Below are 21,375 nucleotides of genomic sequence, written 5' to 3' on the forward strand. Positions count from 1 at the left end.
TGCCAAACGGTTTGCAGAGCTGACTACGAAGGCAACAAAATGTTTTACCTCCCTGAAAGTGGGTTTTTAGGAGATACTGGTCTCCTATAGCATGCAGCTGTGCCTTTAAATCTCCATTCTATAAAAAAAAAAAAACTGACAGCATCTGTAGAATTAATGTGAAGGAACAAAAAAAAAGAGGAAATGGAATGGGGGAGTGTCTTCATCTTGCAGTATGGGGGTGAATGCACCATGCTGAGTTGGAAACCCCCTGCATTACAGTATTACTACTGTACAAATAATGTATAATCAGTTGTCCCTGTGTCCATGTGGGTTTCCGTTGTTTTTTCCAGTTTACCTCCCATCATCCAAAAACATTCAGGTAGATGGACTGACTGCACTAATTTTGCCCCTAGGTGTTGAATGAGTGTGTGAATGTGTGTGTGTGTGTGTGCATGGTGCCCTGCAATGGACTGGCGTCCCATCCAGGGTGTGTTCCTGCCTCACACTCAGTGTTCCCAGGATAAGATAATGTCTGAGATAAAGTGATTATGAAGAGGAACGAATGAAATGTACCATCACTAACTAAGAATCCATCAACTGCATGAGTTTGATCTGCCAAAACTTTTAAGAACCCTTTACGTGCAGAGCATACTGTATGACAAATTATGTCATATCTTGGTTTAGCTTTATAATAGAGGTTAATACACATACATACATAAAAATGTAATATGCAACACCACCGTCAACATGAGCTACCATGTCAGCAAATTTGCATCCATAAGGCTTAGTGTTGTGTCTACCTGCTTTGCGTCTAATGGCATACTTGTAGCAACAAGATGAGTCATCATGTAAATCCAGACTGACTGATGATCACCTGTGGGAAATGTACTGCTGGATGTACCTACAGTCTACACGCTCAGTATAAAACATGGGACAATATTACAGCAGCGCCATCTATTGGTAACACATTTCTAAAGACTAAAATCTTAGTTCTTATGAACATTGTGGAACATAACCAGTGTCATCAAATCACATACACTTCACGTGAGATCTTAGATTGTTCACATGTGATTATGTAAATAATATGTGGAAAATATGTGAAGGTGCATTTCAACATGTTAAGCACTGAAAGTGCACATGTGAACTCATGTAAATGTGACATCATGCGAATATGCTGTGTGATCACATGGGGAAAAATTTACGTGAAAATTATAATGAATTGTGTACAAATCACATGTGAAAATGCATTCATCAATCACATAAAAAAAATGCTCTGCAAGTGAAAGTGCACTACAACCACATGTAAATTTCATCTATGAATCGTGTGACTATTTACATGTCTAGTTTGTGCACATGTGACTTTTCAGTAAGGGTGCAGACTTAATTCATTTCAATACAGGCAATTCTTTGGTTGATTTGAAACCACACTCAATAATATTTCAAACTATTTTGTTTACATCAACTTTCCCTCAGCTCCACTATACACAAACATTTAATGGGAAAACTAATTCCAAGCAAATGCCTTGAGGGTTCAAAGAATTTTCCACATGGAAATATACATCTATATCTATATATAATATATCTCTTTTTTATGTATTTCTCCATATTAATAATGACAGTTTTTAAGAATTATACTTATGTCTATTATGTTTATGTATATCTAAGACTGAGTAGTATTTAGAGCTTAGATGTATGCTTCCAGGTCTCTCTGAGAGTTCTTTTACAAAAAAAAAAAAAAAAAAACTTCAAGAACGCAACGTCTGGGACTGGTGCATTAAATCAGGCAAATACCTGTGTTTGCAAAATATCATCTAAAAATGAAAGAGCTAATACCTGTTTATTTAGCAGTCAGTGAAAGTTTTAACAACAGTCAGTTTTGTCATGAACCAATATTGTCTATAATGTGCATTAATTCTGTTCTGTTTAAATCCACTGCTGTGAGTAAGAGATGTCACTGCCGGGAAACACTATACACCACTCAGTCTTGGCTCAGTCATTGCTGACAAAATCTGTTTCCCCCCCCCTCAGCTTCAGGGGCTCTTTAATATGGCGTGTCTCCCAACACCCAAACACAGAAGTAGCTCTATGCTGCACATTCACCCTGACTGCTTACAGCTACACACCTGGCAGAGTGTGATAATACTCTGGCGATAGACACGGGATGTGACAGCCATATTAACTACACAAGATGAGTGATCGCAGTACAAATCACTGCCTAAAGGCCCAAAATGCTAAAGTCAGGGCAACAACACTCAAAAAAACTGCATTAAACATTGTGAAATGAATGCACTAATGTGAATGCAGATTTCAACATCTGTTTCAGGAGTGCCACTGTTTCGGTTTGTGGACAATGAGAATATTGTGCTTATATATTCAAGATCAAAATTTTACTCAGAGTTTAAACTGGGAATTAGAATCTGGTTAACCGTACTTCTTTCAAGAAAAGCACTGGAACGATACCGTTCAATGTATATTATTTAATGGCGTTCTCAAAGATAAAGACAGGATGTCCCAAAAGTCTCCATACACAGGGGAAAATTATATACATATATTTTTTTCACTTTGAGAATGCCTTTGACAAAAGAAGAACGTATTGAAATCATTCTCATGGCTGGATCAGGAAGCTGTCACAAGTTTGTGATGGACTTTAACAGGAAACATGGCGAGCACATCACACACGACACTGCTGCCAAACTTACTAAGTAATTAAAAAAGACTGGAAGTGTTGCGGACCGACCGAGAAGAGGACGTCCACAAACATCCACTGACGAAGACACAACCGGCGTGGTGCTGACAAACATAGTTCCCTGTGTATGGAGACATTTGGGACACCCTGTGCAATTGACCAGTATTCTGGTATAAATATGATCCCCTGTCTTTTAAAGATACAATGATATTAATATATGATTTAATTTTTGGCATCCACATTCACATCCACATTACTTCCTGCTAATCAATGCCTTAAAGTCCATATGAAATCAAAATTAAAGTTTTGTGGCTTTTAGTATGAATATGTTAGACTTAAGGTTATTTATCTAGTGTGCTCCAAAACAATGACAAAATTCACATTTAGTAGCTATATGAATTCAAAATTTACATTATCAGTCTGCACTTCAGCTTCTCATCAGATTTCCTGTCCAATCAAATGCTCTCTAGAATCTGAAGTTTCCCGCACCCCAACATTATAAAAATCCATAGTACTAATTATGGCTGTTATTGGCTATTTAAAAAGAGGGAGGAGCCACTCAATATTTCCCACCCTGACTTCCTGTTTCATTGTAAATTACATCAACACATCAAATAACGCTGCACGTTTCAGGACTTCACAAAGACTTTAAAATGGATTTTACAAGACTCAATTCCAGATTAACCTAATTTGTTATTTACAGCATTAAAGAACAAAAAAACCAAGCCTAATTATATTGAAGAGAAAAGTGAGACAAATTTTTATGTATCATACAAAAAAAAGATAAGTGTTCACAGGAATAAGTAGCTAATTTTTTATTGCCACATGAACACTGTATTGACTTTATGAAACGAATCATTAGAGCCACTGCTTACAAGCATGCAATAAAACCTTTTATAAGACTTTTACTAACTATAATTTATATAATATTGTGATGAAATACGAGTATCCAATTGGGTATTCTCTTAACTGAACCTATCCATTGTACCATTTACTGTTTTCGCTTTGGCCATAGGGCACTGGAGTAAGCTGAAAAACTACTCTACGGAACTGCTGAGGCAGGCTCTCATCTCATTTAGATGAGCAGCCGATCTGCCCCAGACTGACCTAGCTGCAGAGACATCTTTCTCTATTACATTAAACCATAATTCAGTGCAGAAGATAAGATCTGTTGCGGTTCACTGCCGGTTCAAACTATTTTCTCCTGACCGTTACATCATATACACTCAACATCTGACATGCTTTCCTGTTTCTCAGTTAGAGCTCAAATACTACTTAATCATTTTTAAAGTATTATTATATTCATGTCACTGCTTATGCTGCGGTATAAAATTAAGACATCAGACCTTACTGCTATAAATGGCCTAATTTGGTTCTAGCCAGTTTGTGCTCTTATACAACACCAGTCCCATATTGCTTTCTGGTGAGAAAGCAAAGATATCAAGCACAAGCCCATCCTCCTATGTGTTTGTTCACATTGTGTCCAGTGGGGTAAAGTTCAACACTTTATAACGTCTAAAAGAAGTGTTAAACAGTAGGCACAAGGGAGAGAAATACTGAACTAGATGACATACAAAAATCAATGTGGAGTTTGATATACTATGCAAAATAGGAGGCTTGGCAGTTGTAATAATTCTGTCTAATAGCCTTGTGTAAATTCAAACCACTGTGTGGAATTTGTCAAAGCTGAAGCCTGACAATAGTGCAATAGTGTATGGACAGAGTGAGTGAGGGAATGAGAGAGAGACTGAGGATAGAGACTGTATGAGGAAAAGGGATGAATCTATCAAGTTTGATTTTCAGTTTACTGGGGAGTGCAGTGTGTCAGGTGAGTTTAAATGGAGGAGCTGTTGAGAAGACTCACTGTGTCTTCTGTGGCAGTGGCAGCACTGCACTGACTCGTGGAAGCACATCAGGATAAAATGTTCACAGTTCAATTAAGGTGGAATTAGCAAATGGGTGCTTGTCTCCTGCTTCCTCCAACCCTGTATGTCTCTCAAACATCCACCACTTGCAGTACTTCGCTCTTATATTTTTAGCTCAGCACTTTTTGTCAATGCATTCCTTATTATCCTATTTTCATTCATACATTCATCTTCAGTAAGCACTTTATCCTACTGCCATGTTTATGGGAGGTGGGAGGAAACCAGAGATCCCAGAGGAAACCCGTGTGAACAACATGCACAGCAACTCCACAGACAATGATCTGAACTCAGAATCATCATGGAACCCTGAAGCTCTGAGGTGGCAATGCAACCTGCTGCACCACCGCATTAACCTTGTCTTATTTTGTCATTGATTTAATCTCGGGGATTTAAGGGTTGCTATTAGGAGAATTAATTATATTGAACTGTTTGTACCATCACAGCACTGATCCACATAGTCCCAGAATCTACATCTGGCACATTCTGGCTTTTGCTGACATTCGAGTTCATTATGAGTTTCAAACAGCCATAAGCTCACCGAGCAAATCGGTGCTGACTTTCAGCCCAGGAAGCCATTTTGTTTAAACTCAACCTAATGATACAGATCTGCAAGGTTTGGGATGGGTAGATATGAGGTGTGTTGTTTGCACGCACACAGACACACACAGTCCAATAGGGAAACTGAATCGGGACAGCCTTAATCAGCTCGACACACAGCACACCCTGCCCTAACTCTTGGCTCCTAGCTGCAGCCATTGTGAAATGTGAAACTGTCTTTGTGAGCTTGCCATTTTAGCTCTGATTTTCCTCTAATCAAGGGGCCCATGTGACTTTCTGCATGGAGTAGCAGAGCCCCTGCTGATTTGGAGTGCTTGTATATGAGAAGCAGAATGGAGCAGCAGCTTACACTTTGCATGAGTATGTGACAGAGCAGAGAGGGAACAGCGTCATTAATGGCCCTCTGTTTTTGCTGTGTTGTCTCTATAAATCTTATTATCACCTTAACACGAAAGCCTTTGTATCAAATTGCAAACTGAAAATGGATGCATTTGGGGATATAACTGGGATTCCATCATAAGAGTAATGCTGTCCAAATAAACTTAGTAATGAACCATAAAAGGTAGGACACGCAAGTCACAATCTCTACAGGTATGCAGGAGGATGGGGGACCTCTGAGGGCCAGGGTATGATCACTCCCACCGAGCACAGGAATGTAAACAAACTCGACTTCAAACAGAGCCATGTGTTAGGAGGAAGGGCTTCGACTGTGACTTGGGAAAAGAAAAGGGGATAGCATTGTCTTCGTAGCCCAGGTGAATATCACAATCAGGTTTTATGGAGTGCCGCTAGCTTTTATGGAGCAATGCAAGGAGAGCCCACTCAAAAGCAGCCCATTTCAACATGAAACAACTGTCTCTCCCACTCTTTCTTCCCCTGCCTCACTCTGTCTCACCCCCTCATTCTGCCCCTTCTCCCTCCTCCCGCTGCTAAAAAAGAGAACAATCAGAAAGGACACATGGCTGTGGAAATTTCCATGACCACACTCATAAAAAATGCACCCTTGTGAACCTAATCTACTTGATTTTAAACAAATGTGCGAAATGTTGGCTTTTTTAATCTGTCGAGCTGCCAGCAAGACATTCATGCCTGGGTATTGTACAAAGATAAGGATCTCAGTAGGGAGCAAGCGAAGAAACTGTTTGCATTGTGCTGATGTCACCGCATTCGTCTAAACTTGCCTCCATACCACGTTATGAACACGTTACTGATCTTTATCCCATTTAAAACAGCAGGGGAGAAACCTCATGTGCCTTGTGACTGCGGTTCCATCAGAGCTGCTCGTTTTCTGGATATCACTGAACTGAGGTACAGTGTGACTTCTATAGTTCATACATGTGGTCTTGTTTGATATTGCAGCTATGTCGTGGCAGTTTTACTAAGACTCAATCATCCCCTAACAGACTGTTACGTTTCATAGCGCTGTGAGGTTAATTCATTAATATCAGACAAGACTGACTGGGTCATTTTCATATCTAAAGTGTCTCCTAAACGACCAGCATTCGTGCAATAATCTCTTCAATGTAGTTACAAGTCCCCCCTGCATTTTCACAGTTGATCCGTTGCCATGGCTCTCACAGCTGGATTACGAACAGCACTAGGGAAAAGGGCACCACTTCTAGGATGTGTACCATAACTCTTAAGAGCCTAACAAAACAAGATCCCGGCTCTACCTTATATCCTCTCAATGCCTCTCCTTGGTGCACAGATAACCTATAACCTTATGAAATTTAATATTCCCATTAATCTGATAGATGGTTCTATATTGAATCTGCTGGCTTGTAGATTCCTCACATGGATTCTAGTTACTAAATCTGAAAGCCTTCAGATCTCTGACTAGGTATAATTTTTGCCATGTCAAAGCTTCTTTCAGTTTAATTCACACACTCAGCATCCGCCTTAAGACGGTTATTAGTACACTCAGTGTCAAAGCTCTACTGTTCACCATACATCAACTTATAACCCCTAAGAAAAAATAAAGAACTATATACTCAATATAAAATATAATACTGAAGTGTGTTTGCTTAAAAAGCCTGAGCATTCACTCAGCATATAAGAGAAAGGAACAACAAAAGGTTGCTTTCTACAGGTGAGTAAGTATCACATTTGAACAGAATCCCATTAGCAATTAAAGGGATGAATTTCAACCTGTCTAACCAAGTAGATTTTTACTGGAGTTCACTGGCAGCCCCAGAAACCATCGCCCATTATTCACTGCTTATTACAAACAACCTCAAGATCTGTGAGAACAGGTTGACGTCACATGAAAAAGTGTGTACTCAGCACACAGATATAAACCAGTAAGTGAGGCTGTTCAGGTTACAGCAGCATTCTTTCTCTGCACAGGAAGTCAATTCTTTGAAATTGCATATTAGGTACAGTGTGCAACTACTAGAAGACTGACATGGAGCCTTTGATCAACCTCTCACTGAGTCACAAACAGACCGCGATACAAGCCATAGGACCCATAAAACTACTGTACTGAAGAGTAACAATGAAAAGACGTGACGCATGGAGCTCCACAAGATAAACAGTGCAGCCAGAGTGCAACACTTGGCTGAGTAAGTCAAGCTGAAGTGCTTACCTGGGCAAGCGCAACCTCCAACAGACATCTTCTCACATGTTTGGCTCTTCTTGGAACAGAAAGCTGCTGTTGAGTCCACGCGCTGCTAGCATGGGCTTCCTCTGAGGAGCAGAAACAGATGCCGAGGGGAGGGCAGTAAGGAGGAGGAGTGCTTAAGGGAATAAAAAATGTAGAAACAAGAGCTCGACTAGAAGCAGGAAGCAGGAATTGTGCTCCTGTTTGACTTTCGGTTGCATATTAAGATGCAAATTGAATTACTTGTGGGTGGGGGAAAATATGACACAGAGGAAGTGTGTGAGAAAGTGACAAGAGAGAAGATGTACAGAGAAGGTGAAAGAGAAAGTGAGCAGTGTAAAAGACGCACACAAGACAGATTTCATTGCATATTAGCCATGAAATGCAGCTCTTTTATTCTTGTGGATGTATTGGCAGCTATTACCTTGCACAATGTGTGAGAGATAAACAGAGTCAGGCAGAGCCCAGAGGCACAGAGTCATTATCGCCTAGTGGAGCTGTGGTGTACACACACACACACACAGCCTACTTTCTTGTGACTCCCTAGGGACAACTCACCCAGACACTGAGACATACATTTCATCCCCTGTTTTGCAGATCTCCCCCATCCTCTTCACACAGCCCTCTGTCCATATTCTTTTTATTATTTGGCATATTATTTATCATTTCCCCCTTTCTTTCAATTTTCATTTCTGCTCCAAGCCCTCATTTATTTCTGCTGACAGGAGAACGGTGGTGTTAATGGCTACAGACAGCGTCGATTAAAAATGCAAAGCCCACCTGGAGTGCAGGGACACACAAGAGCCCAAGGAACCTAGGAGACACAAGCTAATGAGCAGTGCAAGACTGTTTCCATTCTAATGGGGGGGGGTTAAATTCAAGAATCCATAAAGCAAACAAATAACGCACCATTCATAATTTCAAAGGGCTTCAGCTGTTGTTGCTAATTAGTTTTCAAATAACTAAAAGCCTCCTCAGTTGCCTGCTCATTTTTAATCCCTCTTTCTTGGTTCAGAGCTTTACTTTATTCCTGAGGACAGAAGGACAGACAGGCTTCATCCTTTGTCGGTACACTTGCCTCTTAATCTCCCCTATCGGCTGTGCTCCAGTCCCCGAACTATCAAATACATATACCACTGAGTCCTCCACACAGCCTGTCAAGCTTGCTGACTGCTCTGCCTCTGGAGCTTTAGAAACCTCAGGAGTGAAGAAGAGAGGCATGAAAGGCTGAGTTACAGCCTCTTGATCTCAGACATCTCGATCCCAGGGAATAGAGACCTCTTTAAACGAGCATCGTGTTGGTCCTTGTTGCCTGTCATTTAAAATCAATGCACTGTCAGAGAGACAACACTCAGAAGACACTAGGGCATTCCTCATCTAGTTGTCGCATTTATATAACAACTAAAGGTGTTTTCTTTGGACAATTTGTATGACACATTGCTCTAGCTTTGGAGAGATCTCCAAAGCCCAGAAGAGTTTTTCATTAACTCACCTCAACAGCAACTAAACAGCATTAACTCACCTCAACAGCATCTGTCTGTATCTAATAAATTAATATCAAGACCAAGAGGGAATGATGTCCCCAAATGGTGAACCACATACAAAGAGACGTGCTGTATCACAAAGTAATTTTACACTAAAAGGTTCTCTGTGCTGCTGCAGCGATTTTGTGGGAAATGGCTTTTTGTTTTCTAAGCCAAAGCTTTGAAGCACTAAGCCTCAGGAAATGCACTTCACCACAATCAGGTCTCATGACTGCACAATCAGGTCCTCTTGCACTCCCTCCTTCTTTCTCACACACATATATACACACATACACACACATGCCACAGCTCCACTGAAAACAAAGATGGTCCCACTACTGTCTTTACCTCACTCTGTATTAGAGTGTTGCATAGCAGTGTGAGTGCATGGTGAAAGAGTGGACATTTACCTGCATGCAGGAGCATGAACTCACCTTACACACACACACACACACACCGATGATCCCACACTGACCACCTGAGAATCAGGCAGAAACACATTACTTAGAATGAACCATAACTGACACAGAAGGCACAGCATACAGTCATCACTGTCACCAAGCTCACAGATAATGACAATGACATTGTTTTCATTCATCAATTTACATCATTTATCAGCCCTAGGTTCCTTACCACGTCCTCTCTCTTCAAGAGCTGCGATGTTTGTGGCAGACCAAGCACTGAGTGTCTACGATCTGAAGCTGGGTCAGTTAGCCTTTAAACAAAGAAAGGACTGACAGAGAGAGGGAGAGAGAGAGAGGGGTGATGTGGTGGAGAGCGAGGAGAGGAGGCGGGAGAGTGCTCACAGATCCACTGGAAAAAAAAATATGACGCAGATCCAGAGCAACTTCTCCAGCCCGTCGTACCCAGAGAGGGCACTGTCGCCATGGCAACGGCAGAGCAGTGATCGCTCGTTGGGGGCACACAAGGCACAGCATTATTCTGTCTCTCACTCGCTGGAAACATGCAGCCAGGAAAGCATACATGCAGGCAGACGGGTGCCTCACATTCAATTAACTTCAACCAGCCTTGAGCCGTAGAGTCCAGCCACTTGTGACCTATGCCAAGGAGACACTGATCATTAAGGCACTCCATACACCAAGCAGAAATGTAACTGTCACAAATGAGCACTGTTGCCCTCGCAGTCATATCCGAACCAGTAACAGAGACAGCTGCTGCCCAAATCAGATGAAATTGTGTTTCTATTCCCCTCAGTAGATATGCATGACCTAAAATGAGGAATACTGACCCAGTTAAAGACTGCCAGTGTCAACACCTGGTTCCTGTTCTTGGCATGAAACAATCTCTTATACTAACAGTACTCTAGTCTTAATCATTTAATTATTAATAGAGCTTTACTTTCTGCCTGGATAAATTCCTTACTCAAACACAATTTCACTATGTCAGCAATAACTACAGTGCAGTACAGTAATGACTCTACAATACCTGAGGCTTCACTCATGCAGTCGGTGGTCATTACACACTACACTTTACTTTAGCTGGAGTCTGCCAAGCACAATAGGAAGATTACAGGGATTAATAGGAACAAAGTAACCGGAATCTAAACTAACACACGCAAACTATAACATATCTATATCAACAGTCCTTACATAGGCATATACCAAATGTCTAAAATGACCAATCTTCCAAAGTCATCTCAGTAATCAATGGCATAATGACAGAGGTATTAATGCCACTTTTATTTCTTTGCCATATATTATATAATGAATAGGATTTATGTTTGCCTAAACAAATGAGTCAGACTGTGAAGTCAGACAGAAGAAGGAGAATGGAAAAGAAAGTGCTCAATGATTTCCCCCATTTTAATTCTACATGCTTCCACATCCTTCATGGAGCTCTAATGATGAGAGCGAGCTCGTGGCACAAAGGAAGGTGACCCAATTTACTGTCACCTCTTTCAGCTTCCAGACACCACGGATAATGTTCTGGCCCAAATTAAACTGCCTTCTGTGTGTGCGTGTGCACATGTGCGTGCACAAGCCAGTGTGTGTGTGTGTGTGTCTGGCTTGGTGGATTGTTGGCAGAAACATGCTCAGAATGATGCAGTGCAGCTGTAGTGACTTCAGCCTCCTCCAGTAATTAGCCTCAATGGCAATGCAGCCCATCTGGAGGAGAAAGGATTTATATCTGATCATCCTCCAGTGCCAGCACAGACACCACCTACTGAATAAAAAAAAAAGAATCTAATGAATCAGTTAATTAAAACAAAATATTTGTATTCATTCATTAGCATTATTATACCAATTTATTATACCAGATTATTACCAATAATCTTATACATAAATACAGATTTTTGACTGGATACAGATAAGTGATATTCCAGTGTATATTATGAAACTATTGAGAAGCTTGGTTATTAAGTTACAGAAGAGGTAACAACCCAAGCTCCGGGCACAGTGCAAAAAAGTGATGGCATCATCCCAGTATGACACGTTATACTTTGTTTGGGCTACAGTATATGATCTTAGGTTTTTACAAATTAAATAATACCGTGCAGAGTTATATAAGAACACCTATTAATATGAAATTGCAATGTTAACTGTGAAAGTTTGCATCCCACACACGTAATGGTTAAGGAGTAAAATGCACTTTGAATTGATCTTAAAAAAAAACAACAAAAAAATACAAGCTCGTTCTTCATAGTTAATTTGGAGCCGTATATGAAATCTAGCAGTCATAACAGGTGTTTAAAGAAACCCAGCGATCTGCCAGAGATGTCCAGAAACAATATTACAATGTAAATATTACAATGGAGAAGATTCAAAAGCAGCACACAGGATATAAAAGAGATATGGGGTAATTATAAAGGCATATGATGAGTTTGCCTATGTAGTTAGAGAACATTTACATCACATCCAGTAAGTGAGATGCAACCCTTTAAAATGTAATCATTTTTTCTGCAACACTCATATTTTAATTTTTAATATTTTAACATGCACTATTTGACCAAAGTAATAATGGATACTTGTGAAGCCTAACACAGTAAATGTCTAGTTGCTGTAAATTAGACTGAATTTCAATCAATTCATTGACTAAAAAGTATTAATTTAATTATTTTTTTAAAAAAAGCAGAGATTGTTAATTTAGTCATTTAGAGTATGTATTCATAATCAAGACTGCATACATATCTAATTCCTAAACTTCAACAATTCTTCTAAAGAAAGGGGAAAAAAACCCACAGAGCACACAGGGTAAACCAGATAAAGCCAAGTCTGTGTGGCTCAGCATGCTTTGCCAACCTCTGCTACCTGAGATTCTCAGTTCTCAGTTCAGTGCCCAAACTGAGTCACACTAGCACTACATAATTTAGTCCATCTGCTACAATTACACAATTTAGAATCAAGTAAATGGTGTAATAGGAGTAAATGTTATATTCTTTCAAAATCTAATTAATCTAAGTGGAACGAAACAGTCTAAAATGTTTATACTGAGTAAACCTAAGGCAAGTGATGTAAAAAAAAACGTTGTTTGAAACCGTGCCTATTAATAAAGTTGATATACTTGAACAAAACCACAAGGAAAATTAGCATTTTCAATCATTTATTCATCAGGAATATCAATAGATGTGATCTTTTTCTGTGGAAAAAGTAAGTACATCCCTACATTTAGAATTAGGTACACTCTCACATTAGAATCTGGTGTTTAAAATCGGGTGCCAGTGATTAGAAGCTGCTTAAGGAGTGCAGGTGTTTAGGCATGATAGGCTGATTGGCATGTTCAAAGTGTCCGTAGTGTATGAATGGGTGTGTGAATGTGTATGTGATTGCGCCCTGCGATGGACTGGAAAAAAAGAAAAGAAAATGAGCATGTCAAAGCTCATTTAAAGTTTGCTACAAGTCATTTGGACAAGCTATGAAATACTGGGAGAATGTAGTCTGATCAGATGAGCGCAAAATTGAACTTTTTGGCTGTGATACTACACTCCATGTTTGGAGACGAAATGGCACTGCACATCACCCTTAAAACACTATACCTACAGTGATGTTTGGAGTTGGAAGCATCATGGTGTGGGGCTGTTTTTCATCGCATGGTACTGGCAGATTCATATAACTGAAGGAATGATGAAGGGAGCCCTTTACCTGGAGATTCTTGAGAAGAATTTGCTGCCAACCACCAGAATGATGTTGATGTGACGTGGGTGGACCTTCCAGTAGGACAACGATCCAAAGCATACAGCAAAAGAAACTCTCAATTGGTTTCAGAGAAAAAAAATCAAGGGGTTAGAATGGCCCAGTCGATCACCTGACTTGAATCCAATTGAACAAGATTTAAAGACAATATGTTTAGAAGAATGGGCCAAAATCACACCTGAATACTGCGGTCGACTAATTTCTTCATACAGGAAGCGTCTTGAAGCGGTCATTACAAACAAAGGCTTCTCCGCTAGGTAAATAAATTTCAGTTAGCATGTTCAACACTTTTTTCCTGTGTCATTCCTCTTTATTACACATAACTTCATTTATGGACTTTAATGTTTGGATTTCTTTATATGTGTTGATTTGTCGAGTTAATCCCAAAGTCTGGTGAAAATTTCATGTGAATAGCCTCATTGGAAATATATTTACTGAAAAAAATGTCGACGCGTTCAATACTTATTTCCCCCACCATATCTATGAGTGGTAAAAGTATGTGAACCTCTAGGATTAGCAGTTAATTTGAAGGTGAAATTAGAATCAGGTGTTTTCAATAAATGGGATGACAATCAGGTGTGAATGGCCATACTGTTTTATTTAAAGAACAGGTATCTTGTCTGATCTTCACAAGACATGTTTATGGAAGTGTATCATGGGATGAACAAAGGAGCTTTCTGAAGACCTCAGAAAGAGTTTTTGATGCTCATCAGGCTGGAAAAGCTTACAAAACCATATCTTAAAGAGTTTGGACTGCCCCAATCCACAGTCAGACAGCTTACAAATGGAGGAAAATCAAAACCATTTTTATCCTCCCAAGGAATGGTTGACCAATAAAGATTACTAAAAGCAATAAGTGTAATAGTCCACAAGATCACAGAGGAACCCAGGATAACTTCTAAGCAACTAAAGGCCCCTCTCACATTGGCTAATATTAATGTTCATGAGTCCACCATCAGGGGAACACTGAAAATGGTGTGTATGGCAGGATTGCAAGGTGAAAGTCTCTGCTCTCCAAAAAGAACATTGCTGCCCATCTGCATTTGCTAAAGATCATATGAGCAAGCCAGAAGTATAATAGAAAAATGTTATGTTTGGAGAAAGGAAAATACTGCATTCCAGCATAAGAACCTTATCCCATCTGTGAAACATGGTGGTGGTAGTATCATGGATTGGGCTTGTTTTGCTGCATCTGGGACAGGACGGTTTGCTATCATTGATGGAACAATGAATTCTGAATTATACCAGCGAATTCTAAAGGAAAATGTCAGGACATCTGTCCATGAACTGAATCTCTGAAAGTGGGTCATGCAGCAAGACAATGACCCTAAACACACAAGTTGTTCTACCAAAGATTGGTTAAAGAAGAATAAAGTTAATGTTTTGGAACGGCGAAGTCAAACTCCTGACCTTAATCCAATAGAAATGTTGTAGAAGGACCTGAAGCAAACAGTTCATGAGGAAACCCACCAATATCCCGGAGTTGAAGCTGTTCTGTACTGAGGAATGGGCTAAAATTCCTCCAACTGATGTGCAGGACTGATCAACAGTTACCAGAAACATTTAGTTGCAGTTATTGCTGCACACAGGGGTCACACCAGATACTGAAATCAAAGGTTCAAATAATTTGGCCACTCACAGAGGCCATATTGGATAATTTTCCTCAATAAATAAATGACCAAGTATAATATTTTTGTCTCATTTGTTTAATTGGATTCTCTTTCAGGACTTGTATTAAAATCTGAAGCTGTTTTAGATCATATTTATGCAGAAATAGAAAAAATTCGAAACCGTTCAGAAACTTTCAAGCACCACTTTACGGGTAGTCATGTGTCATTTTCTGTGGATGTGGATTTATATTTTGCCCCACCCAAGACTGCCATGAAATGAATCTCTGAAAGTGGGTTTAGTTGCTGTCAGTGGAGAAATTGCTGCATTTTACTGAAATATATGTTGGAGCAGTTTTCAGAACAAAAAAAATCTAAACTCAAACAAATATTTGGGCTTTGTAGCACATAAATAAGATGAACTGCAAGGCAAGACAACACACAATACAAAAAACCCCACACATTTCAAAGGAAGAACGGAGTACAGGAGTGGCATTTTGTCAATAAATTTAATACAAACAATATACAATGTTTCATGTCAACCAAATTTATGAAGAAATATGAACACTGAGATTCACTAGATCATTGATGCCTTTGTCTAGACATGGGCAAGTGCCAAAAATAAAGCTTAAGCTCAGTCATTCATCATGACCAGCCAAGCAATACCGACTCCGAGCAAAGCAGATGCTTTAAGAATGAGAATATAACACTACCTCTCATAGCAAAATCCATTTATCTTAACATTGTAATCTGTGTTGATAAGGATCTAATGTCAAGGCTTCCTGTAGGACTCGAGGTATTTATAATTAGGGGAGAAAACATCATGCACTGCTTCAGCTACCCAGTCTTACAAACCTTTCAAGGTTGAGGTCCGGTTAATGTTGCCTTCAGTACATGTAGTCCAACATCCCTCAATCTATTCCATTTCATTCACTGAATCAAGCTCAGTCAGAAATTTCTGGCACTTTGCGATGAGTACATTAACGGCCTCACTGAACAGGACATCAGGTGGTAAAATTCCAGTAGACTCCACTGAGACTGAAAGCGAGAGACAAGAAAAACATTAGCCAGTGACCTCACCCTACTGTAGTATCACTGCTGTATAAGCTTTCATGCTTCAAATACATACATAAGAAATGGTCCCGCACTCTTCCGAGTTTAACCAAACTCTTTAGGTCATCATGCCTAAGCACTTCTCTGCTGCATGTATCCAGACGACTGTTGACCACCTTAGCCACCTGTTTTCCTTAAGTGATATAATAAATAAATAAATACATACATACATAAATAATCAATGTCTGAAAAAGTGTATAGTGCTTTAGTAAGGCTGTGAATAGCCTGAATGAGAGAGAGATAATCATACCATCAACATCCTCCAATTCAATAACTCCAGGTGAGAAGCAGCGCTTTAATCTCTCAGCTTTTTCTCCTTCAATGGTCTTCAGTAATGTGATCTCAGGAAGTAGCCTATAACTTGCGGTGGCAACTGGGGAAAACTTTGCATGGTCCTTACCTATACAGTGTAAAAAGGAGACAGCTAAGAATTTTTACATGCAACAATTCAGACAGAACTCTGCATTATAAATGAACACTCCACCATTTTCAACCTATTCACCACTACATCTGTAGCATACACGCAATTACCACAATCAATCATTTTGGCATGTTTTCCTGTACTGAGAAAAGAATGAAAACCTAGCTGACTGAAACCTCATTTATAACAGAAGACTAAAGACTGAATTCTTTAGTCGTCTAACCGTAGGTAAATATGAGCAAAGAAGACTGAAAATTTGTCTTTATTGTTTAAACTTTTGATCTCTTGTTCAAAAACTTCACAAAAATACTCTGTTCTCATGGATGTCAAACAATTGCAAACAAAACACAGGTTTGTTTATATATATATATATATATATATATATATATATATATATATATATAAAGAAAAGTTAAATATAGGTGTGCAACAATTATTGGCACCCCTGTGAATTCATATTTGAAAAATATATTTGAAGTATACTCCCATTGATATTAATTAATTAATTAATTAATTAAATAAGTAAGTAAGTAGTACACCTGGGTGACTAGGAACAGGAAATTGTTCAACCATGACCTCCTGTTTTACAGGGGTATAAATATGAGGTAACACACAGGCCAGATTCCCTTAATCATTCATAACAATGGGTAAGACAAAGGAATATAGCTGTGATATGCGGAAAAAGGTCGTTGAGCTTCACAAAATGGGAAGTGGCTATAAAAAAAAAAATAGCACAAACATTGAAAATGCCCATTTCCACCATCAGGGCAATAATTAAGAAGTTCCAGACAACTGGAAATTTTATGAATCAACTGGGAATTGGACATGTGTCTATATTGTTTCAACACACTGAGAAGAGGATGGTTCGAGTAGCCAAAAAAAAATTGAGGATCACACCTGGAGAATTGCAGAAGTTAGTTGTGTCTTTGGGTCAGAAAATCTCAAAAACTACAATCTGCAGTCACCTAGATCACTAAAAGTTGTTTGGAAGGGTTTCAAGAAAAAAAAGTCCCTACTGTCATCCAAAAACAAACTCAAGCGTCTTCAGTTTGCCAGACACTACTGGAACTTCAAATGGGATCGGGTTCTATGGTCAGATGAAACAAAAATAGAGTTTTTTACCAATAAACACCAGAGGTGGTTTTGGCGCGCACAGAGAGGTAGCCTTATGGAAAAGTACCTCATGCCCACGGTTAAATATGGTGGTGGCTCTTTAATGTTTTGGGGCTGTTTTTCTGCCAGAGGACCTGGACATTTTGATAGATACACGGCATCATGGACTCTATCAAATATCAACAGATATTAAATGAAAACCTGACTGCCTCTGCCAGAAAGCTTAAAATGGGCCGGCAGGACAATGATCCAAAATGTACATCAAAATCAAAACAAAAATGGTTTACTGACCACAAAATCAAGGTCCTGCCATGACCATCCCAGTCCCCTGACTCAAAACCCATAGAAAACCTGTGGGGTGAACTGAAGAAGGGAGTCCACCAGCATGGAGCTCGAAATTTGAAGGATCTGGAGAGATTCTGTATAGAGGAATGGTCTCAGATCCCTTGCCATGTATTCTCCAACCTCATCAGGCATTATAGGAGAAGACTCAGAGCTGTTATCTTGGCAAAGGGAGGTATCACAATTTATTGACTAAAGGGTGCCAATAATTGTTGCACACCTATATTTAACAAAGGATTTGTTTTGTTAAACCTGTTTTGTTTGCAATTGTTTAATATCCATGAGTATTGTATTTTTGTGTTTTATTTAAACAAAGGATCAAAAGGTAAAACGATAAAGAGAATTTTCACAGCCTTCTTTTCTCATATTTACCAAGGTTGTCTATATTAATGGAGGGCACTGTATATGAAAGGGTAAATTGTGCTACGATTTTAAAATACTTTTAAATGGAAAAAAAATTAATGAAAGAATTTAAAATAAATGTTCATTTTACAGAATGAATTCGCTTCCCCTATACCTCTAATACGAGTGAGTTTTAAGTACAGGCTAACATGTCCAAATTCATGGCAATCACATACTTTACAGACTACTAGTTTGAAAACACTAGCATATTCCTTCAATATGTGGTTTTCTGGTTTAATTAAAGCCAATTAGTATGGTAATATCTAGAGGTTAATCTTCTGATGTTCATAGATGTAATATATTCTTATTTTAAAATAATAAGAACATTAAAATATTCTTTTAAAAGTACTGTTATGTTACACACGTAAACTAACTAGAGCTCATATGTCTTCACCTATTCCTTTAACACAGTGCATAACTATATCCAGCTCTTGTCCCGGCCGAAGCTGTGCCAACAGTATGTCTCCATGCACAGGACCAATGTTAGCATCAGCAAACACATCAGCCTGATTTCCAATAGGTACCCACTTCATGTCCCTTGAATACACTGTAAAAAATAATAGAATAAGGAGAATTTTAGTTGCTTCATGAATCAAACAAACACACTAACCTAATATGATATTCAGGTGTATTAAGTACCAGATCTACCTCTGTGACTGTACAAAACTCATTGATCAAATCACATTACAAATACAAACAATATACCAGGTTATTTTTCCAGGCAGCTGCACATTTCGTTACAAATCTTTTTCCTTCATAATGATGACTGCATTAAAAAAAACTATGGTGAGAACAGCCTCAAAATGAGGTGTCAAGTGTAACCATAAAATAAACAAAAAACTAACTTAAGTGTGATCCAAGCACAATATAAACTAAAGATTACCTTAACAATTTCAAAAAAGAATACTTGATTCCTGTATACACACATCATGCACAAATGCTCCAGTTATCTGTAAATAATATGATAGTAACACTTATCTACTTACCCATGTGATTGAGGTATAATTCTTTGGGATCAGAGGCATCTTTAGATGCCCTGGGATTTCTTGTGCATTTGATCTTCAGCTGAAGCTGAATTGTGTCAATTTCTGTGCCTTCCTCATCACCTAACAGTAAAGAACAAAACACAACCAAATCAAACAAAATACCATAAAGAATGCTTATCTTGCTCAAACAGAATATTAAAGAAATAAAGCACAAGAACTCAGCATTTAAATGGTACTTAAACTGACAAGCTTGTTGAGTGTGTTGACAGGACCATCCGTTTGAATAGAGAAAGCTGGAAGTGCTTTAGAGGGAAATGACTCATGTGTCTCAGTTTTACTTGCTTACTTTAATTTAAAAAAACAAACAAACAAAAAAAAAACCCTCTTACCAGTATTTCTGTACTCAAAAAGACGAGGATCAGCTTTGATCGGTACCAAGCCAAGCCTATGTGCTAGGATCTCATCTTGAATTATAGACGTATTGTTGTAAATGAAAACTTTTTCAACAGCCATGGTTGGGACCTAAATGCAGAAAATATGATAAAACCATAATCTCTTTGTCAAATGTACATGACTTAGCAAATCACAAACATTTATCATACATGCAACAATGTGACACGCAATCACATACATATACAGTATATACACTATGTGGCCAAAACTATGTGAACACCTGACCAATCACTCCTATATGTACTTGTTGAACAGCACATTCCAGAGTCAGTCCCCCTTTGTGGTTATTACAACCACCACTCTTCTGGGAAGGCTTTCCACTAGGTTTTGTAACATTGCTGTGGGAATTTGCTCATTCAGCCATAAGAGCATTAGTGAACTCAGCCGGTGATGTTAAGTGAGGAGATCTGGCGCATAGTCAGCGTTCCCGTTTAGGTGTTCAGTGGGGTTAAGGTCAGGGCTCTGTGCAGGACACTCGTGTTCTTCCAATCCAAACTTGGCAATCCATATCTTCATGGACCTTGCTTTGTGCACAGGGGAATTATCATGCTAGAACATGTTGGGCGTCAGTTCCAGTGAAGGGAAATCTTAATGCTACGGCACACAAAGACATCCTACACAATTGTGTCCTATCTTTATGGCAACAGCTTGGGGAAGAACCACATATGAGTGTGATGCCCAGGTGTCCGCAAACACTTAGCCATATGATGTACAAATCATTAATGCAATTTAGCAAAATTTCAGCATCATGGAAGAACTGGATGAATGCAATACAGTAAATAATTGATTAATAAGAGTAATGGCATACCTCAGCTAGTAATATCCGCCTGAAAGCATTTGCAATGGCAGCGTCTATTCCCACCATGTCAAACTCCAACGTGTTCTCATCCATATGAACGACATCGAGCCTGAAATTCTGTTATAGCACAGTATGAAAAAGCAAAGCATTTGCAAATGATCAGATCTATATGACTAAAGTAACAGAAGCTAAACGCTTATAGTAGCTACCTTTTTGAACTTCCCGAGGTCCCATGTGTCATCATAACCAGGATAATTACCAGGAAAATTTGTAGAATGAACCTGTATAAAATTAGGATTTACACTGTATATCAAACACATTAAAAGCTTTACCAATTCACACCTACAATAAATACATTTATTTATCTAATACACATGGTGTAGCTACTGTCAATGTAAACAGCCACACAGAAAACAGTGCATTTATTATTAACGTGTATTAACCTTTCACTTTATTATAAATCTGATAATGAACTGATGTTATGTATAAGTCGAAGATGTTATACGTACATTTTTTACGCCAAATTCGCCCAAAATCACTCTATCACGGATCTCATCCACGTTGCTCATAGGCACCGCCATATTGCCCGTTTTCCTCTTCCTCTTCCTCTTGCTCTGCTCTGCTCTTGCTCTGCTCTTGCTCTTGCACCTCCTCCTCCTCCTCCTCCTCCGGACTTCCGCTCAAAACTGTGTTTACATTTCACAATAAAATGCGC

General features: G+C 39.0%; 2 protein-coding genes across 14 annotated transcripts in view; both read right to left on the reverse strand.

Annotated features, from left to right (window-relative positions):
• The window catches only part of ldb1a (LIM domain binding 1a), a 28,521-nt gene extending 18,380 nt beyond the window's left edge, over positions 1-10,141 (reverse strand). For 9 of the 10 annotated variants that reach the window (XM_053621351.1, XM_053621348.1, XM_053621345.1 and 6 more), the window contains exons 1-3: positions 9,907-10,141; positions 9,708-9,751; positions 7,736-7,836 (exon numbers count right to left, since the gene is read on the reverse strand). In XM_053621351.1, coding sequence (XP_053477326.1) covers positions 7,736-7,763 — 28 coding nt within the window. In that variant the 5' untranslated portion in view covers positions 7,764-7,836; positions 9,708-9,751; positions 9,907-10,141. Of the gene's footprint in view, positions 1-7,735; positions 7,942-9,707; positions 9,752-9,906 lie in introns of those variants that run through there. The other variant, XM_053621342.1, reaches the window with a different exon arrangement.
• Positions 10,142-10,218: 77 nt separating this feature from the next.
• Positions 10,219-21,315, reverse strand: polr1c (RNA polymerase I and III subunit C). Of its 4 annotated transcripts, none has more exons than XR_008385589.1 (11): positions 21,170-21,315; positions 20,870-20,941; positions 20,670-20,777; positions 19,798-19,930; positions 19,409-19,528; positions 18,817-18,969; positions 16,395-16,544; positions 16,161-16,277; positions 15,887-16,069; positions 13,374-13,677; positions 10,219-11,457 (listed from the first exon to the last, which is right to left on the reverse strand). XR_008385589.1 is itself a non-coding variant. In XM_053621354.1 (9 exons), the coding sequence occupies exons 1-9, from the start codon at positions 21,239-21,241 to the stop codon at positions 15,948-15,950; spliced, it is 1,047 nt and encodes a 348-aa protein (XP_053477329.1). In that variant the 5' UTR covers positions 21,242-21,315; the 3' UTR covers positions 14,496-15,947. The 4 variants fall into 4 exon arrangements, 1 of the variants encoding a protein (XP_053477329.1); XR_008385588.1 differs by having other exon boundaries at positions 13,272-13,677; XR_008385590.1 differs by lacking the exon at positions 13,374-13,677.
• Positions 21,316-21,375: the final 60 nt, after the last annotated feature.

The sequence above is a fragment of the Ictalurus furcatus genome, chromosome 3, assembly GCF_023375685.1.
Source record: "Ictalurus furcatus strain D&B chromosome 3, Billie_1.0, whole genome shotgun sequence".
NCBI classification, from domain to species: Eukaryota; Metazoa; Chordata; class Actinopteri; order Siluriformes; family Ictaluridae; genus Ictalurus; species Ictalurus furcatus.

Coding starts and splice junctions, on each gene's coding strand:
- polr1c (XM_053621354.1), bottom strand. CDS start 21,241: ATGGCGGTGCCTATGAGCAACGTGGATGAGATCCGTGATAGAGTGATT. Junction 19,529..19,797: donor TTTTGAGTACAGAAATACTG/GTAAGAGGGTTT, acceptor CTTTACTGTTAG/GTGATGAGGAAGGCACAGAA. Junction 16,545..18,816: donor GCACTGTGTTAAAGGAATAG/GTGAAGACATAT, acceptor TACACTGTATAG/GTAAGGACCATGCAAAGTTT.